At 41.9% G+C, this 23,484-nt stretch overlaps 1 protein-coding gene across 2 annotated transcripts in view; it reads right to left on the bottom strand.

Moving 5' to 3' along the window:
• CLTCL1 (clathrin heavy chain like 1) overlaps positions 1 to 17,609 on the bottom strand; it is a 96,610-nt gene extending 79,001 nt beyond the window's left edge. For both annotated transcript variants that reach the window (XM_032310440.1, XM_032310441.1), the window contains exons 1-2: positions 17,375 to 17,609; positions 6,510 to 6,717 (exon numbers count right to left, since the gene is read on the bottom strand). In XM_032310440.1, the coding sequence (XP_032166331.1) occupies positions 6,510 to 6,717; positions 17,375 to 17,416 (250 nt within the window). In that variant the 5' untranslated portion in view covers positions 17,417 to 17,609. The remainder of the gene's footprint in view (positions 1 to 6,509; positions 6,718 to 17,374) is intronic.
• Positions 17,610 to 23,484: the final 5,875 nt, after the last annotated feature.

The following is a 23,484-nucleotide window of genomic DNA, read 5'->3' as shown; positions in this document are numbered from 1 at the left end:
ATCACAAGTAGGCAGAGAGGCAGGCAGAGAGAGAGGAGGAAGCAGGCTCCCTGCTGAGCATAGAGTCCGATGTGGGGCTCGATCCCAGGACCCTGAGATCATGACCTGAGGCAAAGGTAGAGGCTTTAACCCACTGAGCCACCCAGGCATCCCACAACTCTTTTTTTTTTTTTTTAAGATTTTATTTATTTATTTGACACAGAGAGAGAGAGAGAGAGAGAGAGATCACAAGCAGGCAGAGAGGCAGGCAGAGAGAGAGGGGAAATCAGGCTCCCCGCTGAGCAGAGAGCCCAATGCAGGGCTTGATCCCAAGACCCTGAGATCATGACCTGAGCCCAAAGCAGAGGCTTTAAACCACTGAGCCACCTGGGCACCCCATCAACAACACAACAACACACCTCTAAATAACTCATGGGTCAAAGAATAAATTACAAAGAAAATTAGAAAATATGTTGAAATGAATGAAATAAAAAGCACAACATATAAATTTTGGGGTTGCAGCTAAGGTAGTACGTAAAGAAAAATACATAATCTTAAACGTCAAGATCAGAAAAGAGTATCTCAAATAAATAAATTAAGTTTCCACCTTAATAAACTACAAAAAGAACAAACTAAACCCAATGCAACAAAAAATAAAAATTAAGAGTAGAACAAAAATCAAGGAAAGAAAACAGATAAATAATAAAAGAAAATCAATAAAACAAAAAGTTGGCTTTTCACAACAATCAAGAAAATGGGATGCTTGGGAGGCTCAGTTAAGTGCCTGCCTTTAGGTCAGGTCATGATCCCAGCACCCTGGGATTGAGTCCTGCACTGGTCTCCTTACTCAGTGAGGAGCCTGCTTCTCCCTCTGCCTACTGCTTCCCCTGCTTGTACTCTCTCTGACAAATAAATAAAATCTTAAAAATAAATAAATAAAAGGGCGCCTGGGTGGCTCAGTGGGTTAAAAACTCTGCCTTCAGCTCAGGTCATGGTCTCAGGGTCCTGGGATCGAGGCCCTCATTGGGCTCTCTGCTCAGCAGGGAGCTTTCTTCCCCCTCTCTCTCTGCCTGCTTCTCTGCCTACTTGTGATCTCTCTCTGTCAAATGAATAAATAAAATCTTTTAAAATAAATAAACAAAATTTAAAAAAAAACTATTTTGAAAAATACGAAGTTGAATTACCAATACTATCTGGTTTCAAACTTACCATAAAGCAACGGTCATCAAGTAATGGCACAAGGCTGGGCATATGGATCAATGAAATAGAAATGAGAGCCCAGAAATAGATCTTTCTATTCATGGTCAATTGACTTCTATCAAAGATGCCTAGATAATTCATTTGGGAAAAACAGTGTTTTCAACAAATGGTTCTGGGTGGGACAACTGAATGCCCTTATTCCACCAAAAAAGAAGGGAGGAGGAGGGGAAAAGGAAGGAGGTGGCGACAGAGGTGACAAGGAAGAAGAAGAAGTCAACAAGGAAGGAGATGAGGAAGAAGAGGAAGAAGCAGCAGTAGCAGCAGCAGCTTACCACACACCATACACAAAAATTAACTCAAAACAGACTATGGACCTAAATGCAAGAATTAAAACTAAAAAACCACTAGAAGAAAAAATAAAAAATCATGATCTTGGGTTAGGCTAAACACTCACAAGTAGGACTCCAAAATCAAGATCCATTAAAGAAAAAACCTGGTAAACTGCAGTTTATCAAATTTAAACTTTTTTCCTTAAAAGACACACTAGGAAAATAAAAAAATAAGATACAAATTGGGAGAAAATATGTAGATCACATAGTTGGTAAGTAATTTATATCCAGAATATATAAAGAACCCTCAACATTCAATAAGACAAATAAGCCAGCTAAGAAATGGACAAAAGATTTAAACAGACATTTCTCTAACAAGATACATGAGTGGCTGGGGCGCCTGGGTAGCTCAGTGGGTTAAAGCCTCTGCCATCGGCTCAGGTCATGGTCTCAGGGTCCTGGGATCGAGCCCCGCATTGGGCTCTCTGCTCCACGGGGAGCCTGCTTCCTCCTCTCTCTCTGCCTGTCTCTGCCTACTTGTGATCTCTGTCTGTCAAATAAATAAATAAAATCTTAAAAAAAAAAAAGATACATGAGTGGCTAAAAAAGTAAAGTAAAAAAGATATACAAATGGAACTGCTATAATAAAAAAAAAGACAATATCAGTATCAAGTTTGCATATATGTTTAAAAAAACTAGAATGCGGGCACCTGGGTGGCTCAGTGGGTTAACCGCTGCCTTGGGCTGGGGTCATGATCTCAGGGTCCTGGGATCGAGTCCCGCATCGGGCTCTCTGCTCGGCAGGGAGCCTGCTTCCTCCTCTCTCTCTCTCTGCCTGCCTCTCTGCCTACTAGTGATGTCTCCCTGTCAAATAAATAAATAATCTTAAAACAACAACAACAACAACAAAACTAGAATGCTCATACCTTGTTGGCAAGAATGTAAAATGGTAGTCATTCTGGAAGATAGTTTGGTGGTATCTTAAAAAGCTAAAAAAAATTATCATATGATCCAACAATTCCACTCCTAGGCATTTACCCAAGAAAAATGGAAATATACATCCACACAAAGACTTGAAGGCAAGTATGCATAGCAGCAATATCCTTAATGGCCAAAAACTGGTACCAATCCAAATGGTACCTGGTAAAGTGGTAAACAGAGAAACAAAATGTGATATATCCATGGAATAGTGGAGTACAGGAATCTTACTCACAAATAAAAAAGAACTAACTACTGATTTAAGCTACAGTGTGGACGAACCTCAAACATACTATGCTAACTGAAGGAAGCCAGGTATAAAAGACTGTAATTCAAAGAAGATTTATTTGAAATGTCCAGAAATGGAAAATCTATAAAGCCAGAACAGATCAGTAGCTGCCTAGGGCTGAGGGAGGAAGTGGAAAATGACTGCAAAGAGGAATAAAGGAACTTCTGGGGGTAGTAGAAATGTTCTAAAACCAGAGCATGGTGGTGGTTCCATAGCTCAATAAATTTACTAAAAACATTGAACTCTACGCTTAGAGTAAGTGAATTTTATGGCATTTAAATGGCATTTTATGGCATTATACCTGAATAAAATTGTTAAGAAAGAAAAAAACTAGACTAGAAGTTCAACTGTAGGATGGGAGTACCTTTTAGTTTCAAATAGCCTGGGATCACAGAGGAAATTTCCTCTAGTTCGAAAATTTGTCAAGCTCTCCTTAGACTGGTTAAAAAGAACTTGTTTTACATGATGTGCCAAATATTTAGCATCACAAAGAATAAAACAAAACAAGAAAACCCTACCAAATCTCCTTTGGGAATCAATCTGCGGTCAGATTCCAGTTGCCAGGGTAAAGAATGTGCTACCACAAGGGGGCTCCATCTCACCACCTCTCCCCTCCCTACTGGGGCCAAGAGCTAATTGCTAGGCTGGCACTATTATTATAAGCCTTTATGCAATCTACCACTAAAAATTAAGGGGGAAAGGTAGAGTTTGCAAAAGAAACACATATGACTACTCAAAGTGCTACGATTCATAATAAAAGTAAAAAATATACTTGGACCAGTAATGCAAGTAGTCAGTCAACTTTTTCTATTTAGGGATATATAGGATCTTTGACTTGTTAACTGTTTTTACAACTCTTTAAAAATATAAAAACTGGGGCGCCTGGCTGGCTCAGTCATTAAGCATCTGCTTTTGGCTTGGGTCATGATCCCGAGGTCCTGGGACCAAGCCCCACATCAGGCTCTCAGCAGAGAGTCTCCTTCTCCCTCTCCCACATCCCCTGCTTGTGTTCCGTCTCTCATTGTCTGTCTCTCTCTAGCAAATAAATAGATAAAATCTTCTAAAAATAAATAAATAAAAATATAAAAACCATTCTTATTTGGGACTGTACAAAACCGAACAGTTTACTGATCCCTCACTTAGAGTATTAATGTTCCATTAGGATGATGAGCAACTGCTGATGAATTCTAACCCCCACCCCCTACTGCTTCCTGATCTTTAGTCAAGGGTAAAATTGTATCTCTGGTTTTAAAATGTTCACCACAAAAGCACCAGTAGAGACAGTTTGAAGAGAGACTGGGGTGAGTGAATCTGCTCTAAGTTTCTCCAGAAGGATGGGCAGTGATATGGGCTGAGCATCTCAGGAGCTCTCAGCGAAATAAAAGGACAAACTGTGAAGGCAGACCTTTTTAAAAAGAGGTCCTTCTCATCACGAGCCCCTTTCCAATCACAAGACATCACCAGTCAAAATGAGGTCTGTGAGATTCAAGACCAGTACCTTTGACTTCACTTTCATGCTTTCACACTGGGACCTATGCAGCAGCTAAGTCATATGAAGCAATAAAAGTATAATTAAACTATCTCTGTAATTCAGCCACTGTACAAATACCTTTAAAAAAAAACAGTTTTCTTCATTTTGGTCTAGGGTCTTTGAAACACAGTGCTACCCTTGCTCACAATTTATACAAGATCATCCTAATGGCCACAAGATTGCAGTAAAAATAGGATACTTAAAATTTTATCAATTTGGTTCCACAGCTCATACTTCCTCATGCAAAAGAAAACAGCACTCAATTACTATAGCTGAAAAAAATTCATATGAACACCGAGAATGGAAAAAAATAGGAGCAGCCCCTGGTCCTCACATCCAGGCCATGTTGCTCTCCTAGTGGACATAAACCATCTCAGAGAACACCAACTTCAGACAAGTCCCTCTAAGACCATGATAAAGTGAGACAAAACAATTTTACCAACTACAGACAAAAACAAGGTAAATGTCACTTCAGAATTTTACTAAGTACAGACAAAAACAAGGTAAATGTGCAACGCACAAAATACCAAACAGCCCCTCTCATGGCTACTACTTCTTTAACCAATGCCAACTTTATCTTCACTCTATGCCCTTCCTTATAGCTAAGATTCATTGAGATAACCTAAGTATAAAATTAGTCCCACTTTCTAACAGCACCCAATCTACAGCAAACTCGTGTTTCCTTAGACCATCCCCAAATCACCCAATGAAATCCCAAATCCTACAAAAGGTTCTTCTAACACCTTCTAATAATAGTGTGATACGTCCAAGCTCCCCATGGTGTGGTTTTGCCCTTTCTGAAACAAGTAATAAACCCAACTTGTTCAACTTCAGATGTGTTGCCAGTGGCCTTTGGTGGGAGGGGACTGACAGTATTAAATCCTGAGTTCTCTCCATTCCCCTACCACACTTCAAAAACTGCCTCCAGGAGATGCACGGTGCACACCAGTAAAGAGAACTGTATCAGAGGACCAGGAAGACTAAAATGCTGGCCATCTCTGAGACCCACAGAGAATATACCAAACACCAAATAACATGATAGATAAGATCTCTCAAAAATATTGCAAACTAGAAAATACAGAAAAGCCAAAAGAATCATGAAGAATCCATAAAGGTTGGCCATTTTTTTTCAACTAAAATTAGTTTATACCATTTACACTACATGTTCAAAAAAATATTTTTTAAAATATTTATTTATTTACTTATTTGACAGAGAGAGAGAGAGAGAGAGAGAGATCACAAGTAGGCAGAGAGGCAGGCAGACGGGGAGGGGGAAGCAGGCTCCCTGCTGAGCAGAGAGCCAATGTGGGGCTCCATCCCAGGACCCTGAGATCATGACCCAAGCCAAAGGCAGAGGCTTAACCCACTAAACCACCCAGGTGCCCCCAAAAATATTCTGACAAGAAACAGAGTTCATAGAAGAAAAGATCATTTAAAAATTTTTTTTTAATCAGCTTTTTTTTAAAAATAGAAAGTTCATAACTTCCAGCTGTCCATTTACCTACTGAAAGGACAAAGTAGACCCTATTTCTGTAACAAAATAGGAGCACAGGCAAAGCTAATATTCGGCATTTACTAAATTTAGCTCCAGAAAGAACTTTCACTTTTCAAGGTAAGTGATAATACACCTTGCATAAAATATTAACAAGTCCAGTATATACACAACCCTTTAAATTTCCCAAATCACGGCAACATGAAAAGATTCTATATTCTCAAATAACTATAAGGTTTCAAGTACCCAATATCCCCTAAGTTCAAGGAAGCAAAATTCTATTAAACAACAGCTATACTGTTATCGATGAGTTTCACAAGAGAAGTAGTACCTTGGCTCATACTCTAGGATGTTTGGAGCACCAGTGTAAAGCAGCCCAACATGAGGTCCAGGGCACCACATGGTCCTCCTGGTGAACATGTGCAGTGTGGTGTTGGCCCTTCCAGATGTAGCAGTCATAAGGATGAGGCCCTGGACATTTGCTCCCTCCTGTGTTTGGCTATACACATGATGTCACAAAAAACTCAGGTGCTCAGGAACCTCTCATTAAATAAGGTATGTAAAACATAGCTTTGGCTAAAACTTTTGGAATTAAGTTTAATATTATTGATGACATTTTCCTGTGAGTTTATTGACAGTTGTCTGCTATTTAAGGTAACAAAGCAGGTAAAGTGAGGCAAAATTCCTTTCTGAAAGTCCCATCAAGCTTACCTTTCAGAGCTATCACCTTAGAGGCTGGATTCATGATGGCACTTTCAGCAGAGATGGGCCGCCTGATAGGCGCCATTGGATCGTTCATGTCAATAATCACTACCTGAGCCTGTTCACCAACCTTCTCTCGGACACATATAAACTTATCAGATTCCATGGTCAGTGTACTGAATCCAATGTTGGCTGGATTAATTCCCAGGTTTTGGAGCTAAAGAGAAAAGAAACATTTGATTTAAAAGTAAGTCTCTCCTCTCTGAAACAGATTAAATCTAGCCCATTATTTAGGGAAGTTTAACAGAAGGAAGAGCAAAAGTTAAATAAGAATTTAGAAAAAACTTAACATCAAGTGATTATTCAAGGCAAACACTGACTTGTTTTTGTATACCTTTAGTAAGTACGGGCAATGCATCAACAGCAGGCCATGAATCAACTCTCAAGGAGCCTACAATCCCACAGGCTGATGAGAACACACAAGAATAAGAATAAAACCAGGAAGAGGGAAGGATGCCATCAGAGCCAGAGACAGGAAGATACCAGCTGGGAGGGGGTGGAGAAGCCCACAAAGAATACCTCACAAATAAGGAGAGCCTCAGCAGGAAGAGGGTCTTGGAGAGGTGAAGGCAGGTAAAGAGAGCAGAAAGGAAGAAAACAAAAACTGGTTTCTCCAAAAGCAAGCAGTAACAAAGAACTAGCCAAGAGTTTTTCCTTAAAGCAACCCCACAAATCATAAAGTCTGATTTCTCAGTCAGTTTAAATATTTCTTGGTGAGGTTAATAAAAAAGGTTATTAAAAAGGTTAATAAAAAAGGTTAATAAAAAAGTCAAAAGGTCTAGTACATTTTGGAGGTAGACAGATTGCTTGAACTCATGTACAACTTAAATCAGGCACCTTTCTCCAAAGACCACTTCATACATAGTGCCTGGTTTAAATAAAAACCTATTAATGAGATAAGCTTCAATGAAAAACCCTGGGGAAAACACAGACTCAGGAAATTTCTATCACCCCCATGAAGAACCATACTTATTTCTATAAAATTCTCTTGCCCCCATTTACCTACAAGTATCTTTGTTTCTAAACATTGTTATGCTCAACTCAAACCCTACTGCTCCTGACTTAACCCTTTAGTAACTGTTACCCTGTGTGAATTTGTATAAAGTTTATGCTAACAACAAAAGATTAGGGACGACTTGTTAAAAATAACTACCAGCCTTTGGAAGAAGCACAAATGAGGCTGTTCATACTGCTAGTATAATTCTTAATCCTATCATATTTTTCCCCCATGAACTCCTCAAAAGCAGGGACTATATCTTACTTGTTTCTTGTGATACAGAGTCTAGCACATACTGAGTATTCCAGCTGCTGAGCAGAACAGGCTGGAGGCCAACAGGTCACCTCATCTGACCTTTCTGCTAACTCAGGAGGCAAGTTATGCCACACACAATTTACACTAATGCAACACACAGTTTAGATTAAGACATCTTCCCAGAATCACAATGCTGATTAATGATGGGGACAGTTGTGAATAAAGCTTGTGCTCTGAACCACAATACTGAGTTGTTTGAAATTCACATTTTATTTTCACACATCTGAAGTAGCAGCTTAATGCAGTAAATGCAGTGAATGAAAGTTGAGACTTTTTCATAGCAAGTAATTTTCACACATTCATTCCATAAATAAGTACTGAAAACATACTACCTATTAGCCACTAACTAGACTCTGAAAACAGTAAGATACATAAGATACAGTCACACTATTCAGAGCCCACAGACTGTGGAGACTAACCATTACTATTAGGTTAAACTATATGAAGTTGCTGATAAGAGGACAATGAAAAGTTCCATTGGGAGCAGAGGTGGGGAGTGGGGAGGAAGGGGAAGTAAACAGGGTGAAGTAAGTTCCCAAGAGACCTACACGGTCTCCTTTATTTTTTATTATGTATTATTGTAAACATTATACTATATAAGCATATAGTAAATTTAGAGAGCACCCAACACCCAACACTGTCAAATCTTTACATATCAGAGCCATACACTTAAGTGGGCCCAGATTTTCTAAATTTTCACTTTATTCTTAGTTTGGGGATCATTTTGAATTAATATGGCAACATTCTGATTTCAACTCCAAATATCAAGAAATACCTATACCCAATCTCTTGAGCAAAGTACGTTCTTAAATATTAGTGACTGAGTCCAGCCAAACACTGGACAATCCCACCAAAATAACTTTTACATCCAAAATATCAGATACCGGGGCGCCTGGCTGATCAGTCAGTTGAGCCTCCAACTCCTGATTTCACCTCAGGTCATGATCTCAGGTCGTGGAATCAAGCCCTGCGGTGGGCTCCACGCTCAACAAGGGAAGGGTTCTGTTTTGGATTCTCCCTCTCGCTCTCCCCACTGTGCACGCATGCCTCTCTCTCTCTGTATATATATATAAATAAACCATAAATTAAAAAGTAAAGAAATAAAATATCAAATACTGCTAAGCTTTACTCCATATGCAGAAACAGAATTCCAAAGAAGTGGTGTACTCAAAGTGATTTTTTCTCATTAGTTAGAAGCTGTAACTAAGGACTCCTGATTCCTACAATAATTACTCTGAAAGGTAACCTAGATACACATTTAAAACAGTCCATATACGAGTTAAGCAAAAGTACACAAGACACTATCTAATAATCCTTTTCTGTTCTCAAGACCTGCAATTAAATGAATCCAAATTCAAATCTGACACTGGGGAAAACATAAAAAGAAATTACTCATCCAACAGTCCTGTGGTTTCTATATTTAAGAGGTTTAGGGACAGTAGTCTGAATGGGGAGGGTTGCAGCTGTGTTTATACAGGGACGTTGGTGAAAACACCAATTGCCCATATCAAAGAGCCAAAACGTTCCAGTTGCACTGAACATCCCAGGTTTTCATGCCTCTTGTCTTTGAAGATGCTAGTCCTTTCTCCCTCTGTATATGTCTCCTCAGACTCATTCACTGCCTTATCACTGTGCCCAGCACATGGATGTTCAATAATTAATTAGTAAAGAAGTTACAAGTTTTAGGCAGTTAAGAAAATAATTTAAAGTAACATGGGGCGCCTGGGTGGCTCAGTGGGTTAAAGCCTCTGCCTTCAGCTGAGGTCATGATCCCAGGGTTTTGGGATTGAGCCCCACATCAGGCTCTCTGCTTAGCGGGGAGCCTCCTTCCTCCTCTCACTTTCTGCCTGCCTCTCTGCCTACTTGTGATCTCTGTCAAATAAATTTTTTAAAAAATCTTTAAAGTAACTTAAAAATATAGATTTTATATGTTAAACTTATCAGCAAGTTTTTTCCTAGCTTAAAGAGGGAGCTCTGTAAATGAGGACCTATGAAGGTCTTTTCTAGAACTAACCTAAAATTCTAGGACTAGGTTAGTTCAGGGTACATTAAAAATTACATTTTTATTATGCTTTACAGAACTTCTCTCAAATTACACCAACGTACGTTTTCTGTATTTTAAAACCAATGCATAAGGCCCTATATTTATACCTGTTAAATGTCAACTAGTTGGATTCCAGCCTGTCAAGATCTGCTTGGATTCTAATTTTGTCATTGAACTTTGCCAGCCCAGCTCTGCGGCATCCTTCTTTAGCCAGCCGAAAGAGATCGTAATCTCCCCCTGGCATGGAGGCCACCAGCAGGCCTCAGGCAAGAGATGCAAAAGAAGAAAATATAGAACAGACTGAAAGGAATAGATTCGGGGAAACAGCAAGGGAAAGCAAAGAAATATTTATAGGATGGGGTGACTGGTGTCAACAACTACTGCCCCAGAAGGATATTAGTAAGCAACACTGTCGAATACATGCTGCAATCTATATGTAATCTTCAAAGAAAGATCTTCAAACTCTGTTAAGTTACAAATGCAAAAGGAGGGGAATTTTATAACAGAATTCTTTTAATCATTTTTTGAAAGATATAATGGTTTTCTTAATAGTAGTTTCATCTGGGAAAAGAGACCTAGTTTTTGAACAGAAAGGTTTAATTTTCTTTTCTTTTTTAAAAAGATTTTATATATTTATCAGAGAGAAAGAGAGAGAACAAGTGCATAAGCAGGTGGAGCGGTAGGCAGAGGGAGAAGGAGGTTCCCCACTGAGCAAGGAGCCTGATGTGGGACTCCATCCCAGGACCCTGGGATCATGAACTGAGCTGAAGGAAGACGCTTAACCGACTGAGCCACCTAGGCATCCAGAAAAATTTAATTTCCATTTATATGTTCTATCTGGGGTTATTCTTCCCATGTATATGTATGACTTCAAAGCTTGTTCCACACACACTTTGCCCTAGCTACAGACTTTGCTCAAGAACCTGGTGGAAAGGGACCTTGACTAAGATCCTCCTAGCACACGGTAACTATTTTAACCCAATAAATTCAAAAAGTACTTGTGTAGTTTGGGGATTTTGAACATTTAAATATGTTCTATGGTGATAACTGATTCTTCTAAGGAGGACCTGTCCAAATTCACTTAATATTTGCTCAATTACTATGCCACTGTTGGGATTCTCTCGAAAAGGCTGACCCTTCCACACACCCTGGGTGACTGGGTTGTTACTTTCTTCACTTCATAAATAAGAAAGGCAGAAGGTAAATGGCTGGCCCACTATCTACTTCCAAAACAAGTCCACCCAGGGTAAAATTTAACAGTTTACACAAGACCTTAAAAACATTTTACATGGGTGCACAACAATTTCAGGGCAGAAGGAGCCTAGCGTTGTTTGTCTTAGTATACCAAAAACCATTTCACAAAATATGATGGCAATGTAATGGTAACATAAACCAAACATGTACTAGGCTGTGAGTACAGCATCTTTTTTTTTTTTTAAGATTTTATTTATTTATTTGACAGAGATCACAAGTAGGCAGAGAGGCAGGCGGGGTGGGGGGCAGGCTGAGCAGAGAGCCCAATGCGGGGCTCCATCCCAGGACCCCAGGATCATGACCTGAGAGGAAGGCAGAGGCTTTAACCCACTGAGCCACCCAGGTGCCACGAATACAGCATCTCTTTTCAGAGTGATTCCCTTGGGCATCTCCAGCAGACAAAGGTGCCCATGACTGTTTTCTTTTTTTTTAAAGATTTTATTCATTCATTTGACAAAGAGAGACACAGCAAGAGAGGGAACACAAGCAGGGGGAGTGGAAGAGGGAGGAGCAGACTCCCCATGGAGCAGGGAGCCAGATGCAGGGCTCGACTACTGACCCCCTCATCCTATAATTTACACAGATCCTCTTGGCGGACTCTGTATCTGTTAAAAATATCACCTCAGAGATATGCTACATATCAAAATCTTTAGGGAATGCATTTATATGTTCTCTGTGTACTGAGCTGTGTCACATTTCAGAACTCTTACAAACTATTCCTCTTCTGAATCAAGGTCACTGGTTTTTAGCCCTTTAGCTTTTTTCCAATCTCAGCTTAAAAAGCAACAACCTTCAAACTTAGATATCTGAATATAAAAAAGTTCAAACAGTACACTGAAGAAAAATATTTCTGCAGAACTAGTCCTCCACTCAACAGGAGGATGGCAGGATAAGTAAAATTAAATAAATTGCTACAATCTCAAGCTGAAGTGGAAGAATGCTTTATTATAACGCATTAGATATAGAAGTACAGCTTCTGCTCTGGGTACATTCCTGAAAAGATGATTGTAGAATAAAAGTTCCTATACAAAAAAAAAAAAGTTCCTATACACTAATTTTTTTTTTATTTATTTTTATTTTTATTTTTTTTTAAAGATTTTATTTATTTATTTGACAGAGAGAGATCATAAGTAGACGGAGAGGCAGACAGAGAGAGAGAGAGAGGCAAGCAGGCTCCCTGCTGAGCAGAGAGCCCGATGCGGGACTCGATCCCAGGACCCTGAGATCATGACCTGAGCCGAAGGCAGCGGCTTAACCCACTGAGCCACCCAGGCGCCCCTTTTTTTTTTTATTTTAAGGTTTATTTATCTCGGGGAGGGGCAGAGGAAGGGGGAGAAGGAGGATCCCAAGCAGAACCTCCTGCTGTGCACGAAGTATCCCCCCAACCCTGGGGCTCAATCCCATGACCCCAGATCATGACTCCACCCAAAAACAAGAGTTGGAGGCCCAACCAACTGAGCCACACAGGTGCCACCTCCCCATATGCTGATTTCTATTTTCCCAGTGACCATTATAAAATGATTGTTTTAACCTTTGGGGAAAATCTGGCCCAAGATTTTTCATATGAAACCAACCAAAATTAAAAACAGAAAAAAGATAACTAGATTCACAAAATATAAAGTGATATGGTAGACAAAACAGGCAGGGGTTGTGTGGCAGAAACAAAATGTGAGATAAGTACGAGTATTCTTAATAAAGTAGACTTACAGTAAACTGCTCACAGGTGAGCTATATGGAGGGCCTAGAATCTACATTACAACTAGTCAGTCATTGATTATACAAACATTTCAATATGGAGCTGGTTTCATTCCTTCAAAGATATCAGGGCCCGTTATGTACTAGGCAGTGGTAATACAACTGCAGATAGGAGATCCTGAGATTGCAGTCCAGTAGGGGACCACCTATACACCATATGGTTAGGGCTATCATGAGAGAAGCCCCAAAACTCTGGGGGCACACAGGAAGGGCTCCTAATTCTGACATATCAGGGATAGCTTCCTGTCACTTAAGCAGAAGGCTAAGTAGGCCTTGGCTGGGTAATAAGAATGAGGAGAAGAGGGCGCCTGGGTGGCTCAGTCAGTTAAGCATCTGCCTTCAGCTCAGGTCATGAGCCCAGGGTCCTGGGATCAGGTCCCACATCGGACTCCCTGCTCTGAGGGAAGTCTGCTTCTCCCTTTGCCCCTACCCCCTGCTTCTGTGCACTCTTCCTCTCATTCTTGCTCTCAAATAAATAAAAGTAAGTGAAATTAAAAAAGGGGGAGGAGGGGCGCCTGGGTGGCTCAGTGGATTAAGCCGCTGCCTTAGGCTCAGGTCATGATCCCAGGGTCCTGGGATCGAGTCCCGCATCGAGCTCTCTGCTCAGCAGGGAGCCTGCTTCCCTCTCTCTCTCTCTGCCTGCCTCTCTGTCTACTGTGACCTCTCTCTGTCAAATAAATAAATAAAATCTTAAAAAAAAAAATTCTTTAAAAAAAAAAGGGGGGGGGGGAGAATGTTCTGGAAAGAGTCAATAAGCCCACACAGGTAAGAGTGTTGGGCTCCAGAGAAGGTCCTGAAGGACCAGACGGTGATGAGCAGGTGCTGGATTAGGCAGGGCTTTATAAGGAGTCTGGCATTTTCATCCTGGAAGCAAAAGGGAAGCATTCACTGATGAACTTTAAGCCTTTGAGAAAATCTCTTTGCCTGTGTGCTAGAGAAGGGAAGGCAAGACTAGAGTTAGATGACCAGAGACAAAGTTAGTGCAGCCATTTAGGTGAGCAATGTTGTCATAGTCCAGGGTCATAGTTCAGGGTCATGTCCAAGCTAAGTGTAGCAGAATTATGCCCAAAATACATAGGAGAAAGAACCAACAGGTTAGGGAGAAGTCATGGCTGTCTCCTAGGTTCTTGGCTGGAAACTGGAGAAGATACACATTTGGAGAGAAAGAAGAACCCTATTTTGGAACATGATGTGTTGTTTGAAGAACGTATGGACCATCCAATGGCCTTCTGCAGGGGCCAGCTGTCATAGTGGCAGTAACAACTGACAAGAATAAAGCATTTTGTTATGTACTAGAAACTGTCCCACATCTTACATTTATCACATTTATTAACTCAAAATGTCACAATAGCTCTATGAAGTAAAAACTATACCCTTTATCTCTGTATTATAGATATAGAGATGGACACACAAAAACGTTACAAAAATTGCCCAAATTCACTTGGCCAGTAAGTGCCCAAGCCCAGAGTCAAACCCTTCCATTTGTACTCAGTCTGTGCTCTTAACCAGGGCCTACTATTGTCTCCCCTACATATACCTATGAGGCTCAGCAAAAATATGCAGCCTGCCTGGGAACACTGAGCATATGGGAATACATACAAACCACCCAGTAGAGCATACAAAATGAAAAGACAGAAGAGCTCAAGACAGACCCCAGGCTTATTCCCAAGAGGAGCCCACAAAGGAAACTGGGATGTGAGCAGAGAGATAGGAGAAACCCTGGGAAACTGTGGTATGACCAAAAGCAACAGAGAAAGGGTTATGAGGAGGCAGTAAAGTACAGTGTCAACTATAGAAGATGTTTTGGAGTTTGAATTCTCTTTCTTTCTTTCTTTTTTTTTTTTTTTTTTTTTGGAGCAGGGGCCAGCAAATTACAGACTCTGTATAGCCCAACTAAAAGTGAGTTTTATACTTTTTACAAAATTTTAAAAAGAGGGAGTGGGAGACTATGTTCCAAGAGACAATACATGGCTCTCAAAGGCCTAACCTATATACTAACTGGTCTTTACAAAAAAGTCTATATGACAACTTGACAACTTGTAACCTTGGCAAGAACAGATGCACAAGAACAGTGGGGGCAAAAACCAGACTGCAGGTTACTAAGGAATATAAGAGAAGTGATGGAGGGATAAGGTAATTCTTTCATGATGTCTAGCTGTAAGATAAGAGCTTCAAGGGAACGGGGAGAGGGAGAAGTTTGTGTAAAGACAGAAGAGATATGAGCATGGTTAAACACAAACATGGAAGAAGACACCAAGAGGGAATGGATGAAAACACGGGAAAGAGAAGGCCTTGTTAAAAGAGGGAAGGAGGTGGGATCCGGAACACACACAAGGGGGAAAAAAAAAACAACCCACTTTTGAGATAACAGGAAGGCAGAAAAGGGCAACTGCAGACAAGTTTGTAAGGCTGCAGGAATGAAGGTGAGAAATATCCCAGCTTATGACTTCTGTTTCTCCAATCATCTGTTGCCAACAACGGGGAACGGCAGGATGAGGGATTTAAAAAACAAGCGGAAATTTTGAAATGTCTGCAGCTAAGGGAGAGTGTACAGACTAGAAAAATGAGTACAGAGAAATCTCAACAGCTGGTTAATGCTGGAGACCACAAACCACATTTACATGGCCTATATGTTAACAAGTCATAAGTATTTTCCAGGTAATAGAATATATTTTTTCAAGACATTATGAACTTCAATAGGAATTTAAAATGTCTTACTGCTTCCTTGCCTTCTGAAGAGAACATATTTAGTGGCTAAAGCACAGGCTTTGGAGTTAGTGATCAGAGTTAGAACCCAAGCTGTCACTTACTAGTTGTGTAATTTTACCTTTATTGCTCACTCTCTCTGTGCCTTAGTTATTTATAACTCTGTGCCTCAGTTACGATAAAGACTAAATTAAATGAGATTTATAAAATACATAGCATAGTGATTAGCAAGAGAAAGGGCTCAATAAAATGGATCACATTATTGTGTTGTTCTAATTAGCAGCAGCAGTAGTATTTTCCTATTTCACATTACTGTCAAGAGATGGGTGTTCAGGAGACTGCTACCTCCACCAACCACAGCTCTATCACTAAGGGACCACAGAAGAATACTCGAGGGATCGAGTTTCCAATCTGCATAATAAGAGGATCTGACCCGTCACTATACTCCCAGGGCCTCTCCCATCTGGATATAGAGTTAGAAGTGCTCTGTGCTGTGGGGAAAAAAAAGATATTCCAATCCACAACATTCCTTGCAATCCAGCAGTGTAGTTACAATGACCTGAGTCTGATTCCGGCTCTTACTTGCTGAATGACTGGACAACTTATTTAATGTCTCTGTGCCCCGGTTTCCTCACCCAGAAAACGGGGAAAATCATATGGATCTTATGGGATTGTGATGATTTTTTTCTTAAAGGAGGCTCCATACCCAGCGTGGAGACCACGGGGGGTGGGGGCGCTCCAACTCAAAACTGTGAGATCCAGACCTGAGCGGAGATCAAGAGTCAAAGGTTTAACGGACTTAGGCACCCAGGCGCCCCAGAACTGTGATGATTTAACAAAAGCACAGAGCCAATGGCAACTATATACCTACGCCACCTCCTCACTTGTAAAATGAGAATCGTTATCACCCTTCACAGGTGTGACACATGCGTGTGATGTGAGTGAAACACTGTACATCGTGCCAGGACACAACCCCCAGTCAAACACAAACAACCAATCTTTATTTCCCCGAAGCACAACTCTATTAGGAGAGTTGGAGATAGAACAAACTGGGACCTCATTAAAAAGCTAAACTTTGGGGAGTGGGTGTTACTGCATTGAAAGGGTCTTATTAAAACACACCATGATCCCTCTCGCTCTTTGGTCAAAGGATTTGACGATCCTTCCTCCCACGAAACCACTCCAGTGACTTCGGAAGCCAACAGACACAAACTCAGATGTAAGAATCGAGAGACGCAAAAGGGAAATGAGGCTCAGATTCAGATTTCAGAGTTGTAAAGCTTGCGAGTGGAATCCGAGCGCACCGCTCGTCAGTCTGGTTCCAGCTCCCAAAAGCACTGAAAGACATTTCGGGACATCTTCAGTTTCCGTCACCCGGCGCTCTTAGCATGCCACCGAGATCTGAGCCGTCCGAGAAGGATTACCGTCGCTACTGGATAACGGGTTTCAGCGATCAGCACACCTGGCGGGGCGGCACGTGCGGGCCACCGCGCCCTCCCACTACACCGACCGGCGCGCCCAGACACCAGCCCGCCCACCCAGGCCGGCCCGGGTATGTGCGCCCCGCCGCGTCCACTGGAATCGGGGTCCAGGGCCAGGAGCCGGAGGTCCCGCCGGCCGGCCAGTCAGCGGCTCCCGCCCGGTCTCCCGGGAGGCGGGGCGGCGGGGGGCGCGGCTGACAGGACGAAGCGCGCGACCCGCCCTGTAGCCGGCCGGGTCTCGGCGCCGGAGCCCTGATCTCACCTGGAAGTGCTCCTGGAAACGGATGGGGAGGATCTGCGCCATGGTGGGTGCGGGGCCGAGGCGGCAGCGGAGACGGAGGCTGTGGTGGCCGTGGCGGCAGCTCCCCTCACGCGGGCGGACGGGCGGCGGCAGCAGCGGTGGTGGCGGCGCCGGCCGCGCAGGCGCACTGCTCCGGGCCCCGTCCCGCACGCGTTCTCTCTCGCCGCACCAACCCTGCGCGGGATCCCTCCGCCCCTCCGCCTGAGGGTCCGCGAAAAGTAGTCCCGCGCGTAGCCGCACTTCCGGCACCCGGGAGCTAGAATCAGTCTGCGCTGCCCTCGGGACGTATCCCGGGCAGGCGTGCGCGGGAAGGTGGCGGGGTCCCGGGCTAAACCCCAGCCTGTGCTTCGGGCAGGTGTGCAAGGGAAGGGAAGGGGGGTTCCGGGCCAGATCCCTAGCCAGTGAATGGGGCAGGTGTACGAACGCGTCGGGGGCTGCTCCCCGCGGATACTCGGGTCCGGTGTACGCGGGAAGATGGACCGAGTCTCTGGCCGCTGCGCTCAGGACAAGTGTGCGCGGACGGGGACTAGGCGTGGGCTGTCCTCAGCAAGTTTCCTGGGGAATAGGGTTTTCAGAAGAGGTGAATCAAGTTCCCGGACTGCCCTTGTCTAGAGGCTTGCATGTGTTGAGGGTAGCGGGCAGTGGGGGAAGTTCTACCTCAAACTCTGGGCAGTTTGAGGGACAAACAAAAGGGACATTCTTTTTCAGTCAGGCACAGATGTGCCAAAACAGTGAAAGGAGTGCGGGAAGTATGTGCGCAGATAAGTGTCTGCACGAGGCTCAGCCCTCGTTCTTGTAGGGAGCATCTTTCCTGGCTCGTGCAATTTGTATAGAGTGTGCTATATCAGAACATCAGGCCGGAGAGCCTGCAAAGATCACATCTAGCAGCAGATGACTAACGAGGGGCCACGGAGGGTCACCTGGATTGACTGTGGTCGCACAATAGTGGGAGCAGTTCCGGAACGAGAGCCCACACCTGCTTTGCCCAGCGGTCAGTTGTTTTCTGAGGCACCATTTGAAGATGTGTTTTGCATGCAGATGGCTCAGCTGCATAAAAGAGGTTTGTCAGGGAAAGGAAAGCCTTTGGCATTCTGTGTAAGCGTTCCCACAGTGTAATCGATACCCTGTATGCTTCCCTTTGCTCACTGGTAATTTTAAGAAATTAATAGTCCACCGTGAATAACACAGTGATTGTGCAGTTATTTGCACAGTAGCTTCACAATCTAGTATCATCCAAAAATATGTTAAAGAAGAAAGGCTGCTCACTTTTCAAATGAAATCACTTTTTCAGTATTAGCCAAGAACCTTTCGCAGAGTGCCCTTTCAACATCTGGGTAGCCTCACCATCTAACAATAGATCTGGCTTCTGCTGTGGGTAGTACCACCCAAATCTCTCCATTTTGGCAGTTATGCCTGTGACTCCCAAGTACACTTCACACCAAACATGTAAATCCTTTCGTATTAATTCTTATCACTCCATAAATTACCATCCCCCCCCAAAGAGGGGCCTTTTGAGGGGTCAAAACTAAAAATTTACATCCTAGAAGAAAGAATTTCAAGAAAATTGTGGTTAAGCAAAATGATAGGATTCTTAATAAGTCCAGACCTCGCTGTGTGTCTGTACTTGTAAAGGAAATGAACGTTTTGATTTGAGAAGGATTCTAGTATTGACCACTGGTCAGTGACCTGCATACATATATTTAAAAATTTATATATTCTATATACTTTTTGTATATGCATTGTGTACCTATTAGCTGGTCAAAAACTTGGATAATGCTGTGGCATAGCGGTGTGAGGAGGACAATTTGGTGATACTTACGCATTTTCTCTTCTGCCTAGGGTATCTACTCTGCAGTTGTTCTTGCAGACCATCCTACAAATAAAATTCCAAGGGAAATTAGCAACTCATGGTAAAAATAGATAGATAGATAGATAGACAGATAGATAGCCAGCCACATGACCACTCAGGGAAACAAGCCACCACAAGAAGCAACCAGGAAGACCAAGAAACAGATACAGACTCACAAAGGTTGAGAAAATGAGATTATTACAAACAACTTCTAGATTACTATATTTAAGAGAGTTAAGCAACAGCTTAAAAATACATGTAGGAAAATACATGCAGGAAACTTGAAACTTTAAAGAATAACCCTAACAGGTTTTTGAAAAAGAACCAAATGGAAATTGTAGAAATGCAAAATGTAATAGAGTACATACAGTAAAGCTTTGGCACAACATTGTAAGTGGGCTCGAAATGATCTAATCATGCCGTGAGGTAAATAAAATGAGAATAGAAGGAGGACAGGGGTGGGAACTATCAGTGAGGAACCAGTCAGGAGACAGACATCGCACTAGTTATTTGAACAAAGGGAATTTAATTTAAAAAAAATAGTTAACATGAAATTACGTTACTAACCAAATAGCTGGAAGGGTAAAACAAGAACCCAAGTTATCATGGAGGTATAAGTGCAGGAATTAGCTACCATTCATAGAGCTCATGGATAAATAGGACCTGAAAATATTCTAGCTTCGAGGAAGGCCTCTGGGGAGAGGGATTGATTGCCCAGCTAGGGCCATGGTCTCTAAGCCTAGAGGAGGGGGTCTACGTAGGACTTGTATGTACACTGCTACGGAGGGGCAGTGGAGCTGGCAGCCAGAGTTCTGAGAAGGAGGTGCTCTTCTGTGGGAAGAATCTGCTGAGCTGAGGTAGTGCTCACAGGAACAAATTCTGTAGTCACTCTCCCGTGTCCTTCGGGGCAGAGTCTAATGGAGAATCTGCCAGCACAGAAATACTTGTTTCCAGAGTCAGCCCTTGCACCACAAGGCAGTTTATATAAGGAGAAGGGAAGATAGAGCTGAAAGACAAAACTTAATAGCTGCTACAGAAAACCTGTTATATCCAAATTAAAATTCCCATGTGGCTTTCAGATAAGTGAAATTAAAAAGCCCATGGAGGATTTCTGTTTCCAGAAAGCATCAGAGAGCTAACAAGGGAATGAATAATGATGAAGCCAATATCCAAGAGAAAAAGGAAATGAGATGTTGGCCTGGCATTCAAGATGCTTTTTCCTGAGAGGCATCTGCCAAGTCCAGAGGAAGGGCTGAGAAGGTAGGACTCTGACATTATTTTTATCACACTCATGCCCTAGGTAGACAAAGTTTAAGTCTGGGAACCACCAAGGAGTTACCCTAATGTATTGTTTGGGTACCACAAATTGTTTGGGATACAATTCAAATCATTTCAGTTCTTGCCAGCAGCAAACATAAATTCTCTAGGGAGAGAGTTAACTTCATGATGGGCCTCACATCGTTTCTACCATTGTTCGTATGCAGTTGTTATGCTCAATCAAACATAGGCATCCAAAGAGAGAAGGTAAATGATTGCAAAACAAGATAAATAACAGAAAAAAAAACACCCCACGTCTATAGAGAATTGAGGTAATGCCGTTTTCCCAAAGACTTTTCAAGGGCTATGCTTAATATGGTTAAGAGAATTAAAGACAAGATTGAGAATTTTATAAGACCTGGGAATTATAAAGAAAGAACCAAGTGGAAATCCTATAACTGAAAAGTATAACAAGTAAAAAATTCGATGGATAGTGTTTGTTAGCAAGTTATATGTAGCTGAAAAGAGGAAACCAATAAAGCTAGAGCTAGGTCAGAGGAATATTTCCAAATTAAAGCACAGACAGAATAGGGTAGAAAACACAGAATATAGATAAATATAGAGGATACAGTACCAAGGCTAACATACATGTAACTGAAATCCTTGAAGTGGAGAGGATGAGGCAGAAGCAATGTCTGAAGAAATAATGGCTTAGAGTTTTTTTTGAAAATTGCTGCAATGGATCAAGCCTCAAGTTCCAGAAGCATTACAGACTTAAATCAGAATTCGTAAAAAGCAAACCACACTTAGGCATGTCAAACTAAAAATGGCTGAAAATTTAAAAAACAAAAAAACCTTAAAACCAGCCAGAGTGAATAGACTTTCTAAGGAGCAGTAATTAAGCTAAGAACTGACTTCTTAAACAGTAGAAACCAGAATACAGAAGAATCATACTTTCAAAGTGTGGGGGAAAAAAAAAAAAAAGCCTGCTAACCTAGTTTTATATTTGGGGGGAGGGGGAATCCCTTAGGAATGTAAGGGAAATTATATTTGCAGACAAATGAGGTCTAGGGAAATTCATTACCAGTAGACCCCAACCAAAAGCAGTACTAGATTGTCTTCAGGAAAAAAGAAATTATCTCAAATGGTGAATCAGAGATAGCGGAAAATTAAAATTCAAGAAAAATACGTTGGTAAATCTAAATGAAAGTTGACTATATAGCACAAAATAATAACACCTTCTGGGATAAAAAAAATATATCAGATTTAAAATGTATGAGAATCATAGTCTGTAACTCAGGAGTGGAGTGAAGGGATTCAAGGTATCTTCAGACCAAGATCCAAGCGTCATCTGAGAAAAGTATAGAGAGAAGTTAGGTTTGTAGTAGATTGAATGGTTGGTCCCATGTCTTAATTCTTTTTTTTTTTTTTTTAGATTTTTAAAAAAAATTATTTATTTGACAGACAGAGATTACAAGTAGTCAGAGAGGCAGGCAGAGAGAGAGAGAGGAGGAAGCAGGCTCCCCGCTGAGCAGAGAGCCCAATGCGGGGCTTGATCCCAGAACCCTGGGACCAGGGCCTGAGCTGAAGGCAGAGGCTTTAACCCACTGAGCCACCCAGGCACCCCTGTCTTAATTCTTTGCAGTAGGATTCATCCACATCCCTGCCGTGGATTTGTCATGAACTAAAGATGCCTCTTCACCCCTTGGTTTCAGACTTGGCTCTGTGACTTTCTTTGGCTGATTGGCCAGCAGAGGTTTAAACATCCTCCGTTGTTACACCTGCAGTCTTATAGTTCTGCTGCAACTAGGAGTATAATACGTCCACAGGAGTCCCAGCCTTTTCAGCTTGAAGATCAGAATGGTGCACGCAGACAAGAGCCAATCCCAATCTGAAGCCTAGATGCAGATTTAGCCCAAATCATCCAAACCCCAACCAACCCACAGACTTAGAGTGAGATGTAATCTAAAAAAAAAAAAAAAAAAGTAGGGGCGCCTGGGTGTGTCAGTCATTAAGCGTCTGCCTTCAGCTCAGGTCATGATCCCAGGGTGCTGAGATTGAGTATCAGTCTCCCTGCTCCACGGAGAGCCTGCTTCTCCCTCTCCTGCTCTGCCTGCTTGTGTTCCCTCTCTCGCTGTCAAATAAATAAAATCTTTTTTTAAATGAAGTCAATGTGGTTATAAGCATAAGTCACAGAGAGGTTGAGGTTGTTACATTATTGTGGCAATGTGGTAATTACATTATTGTGGTAATATTGATGGATACAGAAATTGGTACCTAGAAATGATGTACTTACATAACAAAACCCAGAAATATATGGCATTGCTTTGGTACCAGGTGATAGGGTAGGAACAAACAGCTTAACAAAGCTGAAAAATTGGAGTTCTGTATTATTAACTGACAAAATTGTTTCTGGTAAATGTTATGGGTTAAATTATGTTCCTCCAAAAGTCATGTTGAAGTCCTAAACTCCACTGTCTCAGAATGTGTCTGTATTTGAACACAGGGTCTTGAAAAGAGGTGATTAAGTTAGATGATGTTGTATGGGTGTCCTAATCCAATCTGACTGGTCCCTATGAAAAGAGATTAGAAAAAGACACAGAAATGGCCATCTGAGGACACAAGGAAATGAAGGCCATTTACAAGCCAAGGAGAGTGACCCGAGGAGAAACAACCCTGCTGACAGTGTTTTTGCTTTTTTTTTTTTCCTTAATGTCTGGCCTCCAGAACTTTGAGAAAATAAATTTCTGATGCCTAAGCCTCCCAGTCTTTGGTACTTTGTTATGACAACCTCAGTAAACTTATAAGTAATTTATGGGAAAGAAAGTGTACCAGTTGGGTAGAACGAATAAGGCAAATGTTGAAAACATGGGCTGGTTGCTTCTGTCTTCACTTGATAGGGGTCTACCACACACACAAAAATGCACTCAGAAAATGACCAATTTGTGGGGCACTTGGGTGGCTC

This window comes from Mustela erminea, chromosome 13 (genome assembly GCF_009829155.1).
Source record: "Mustela erminea isolate mMusErm1 chromosome 13, mMusErm1.Pri, whole genome shotgun sequence".
Lineage (NCBI taxonomy): Eukaryota > Metazoa > Chordata > Mammalia > Carnivora > Mustelidae > Mustela > Mustela erminea.
Note: the sequence above shows the minus strand (reverse complement) of the source record. Positions and strands in the feature narration are given on the sequence as shown.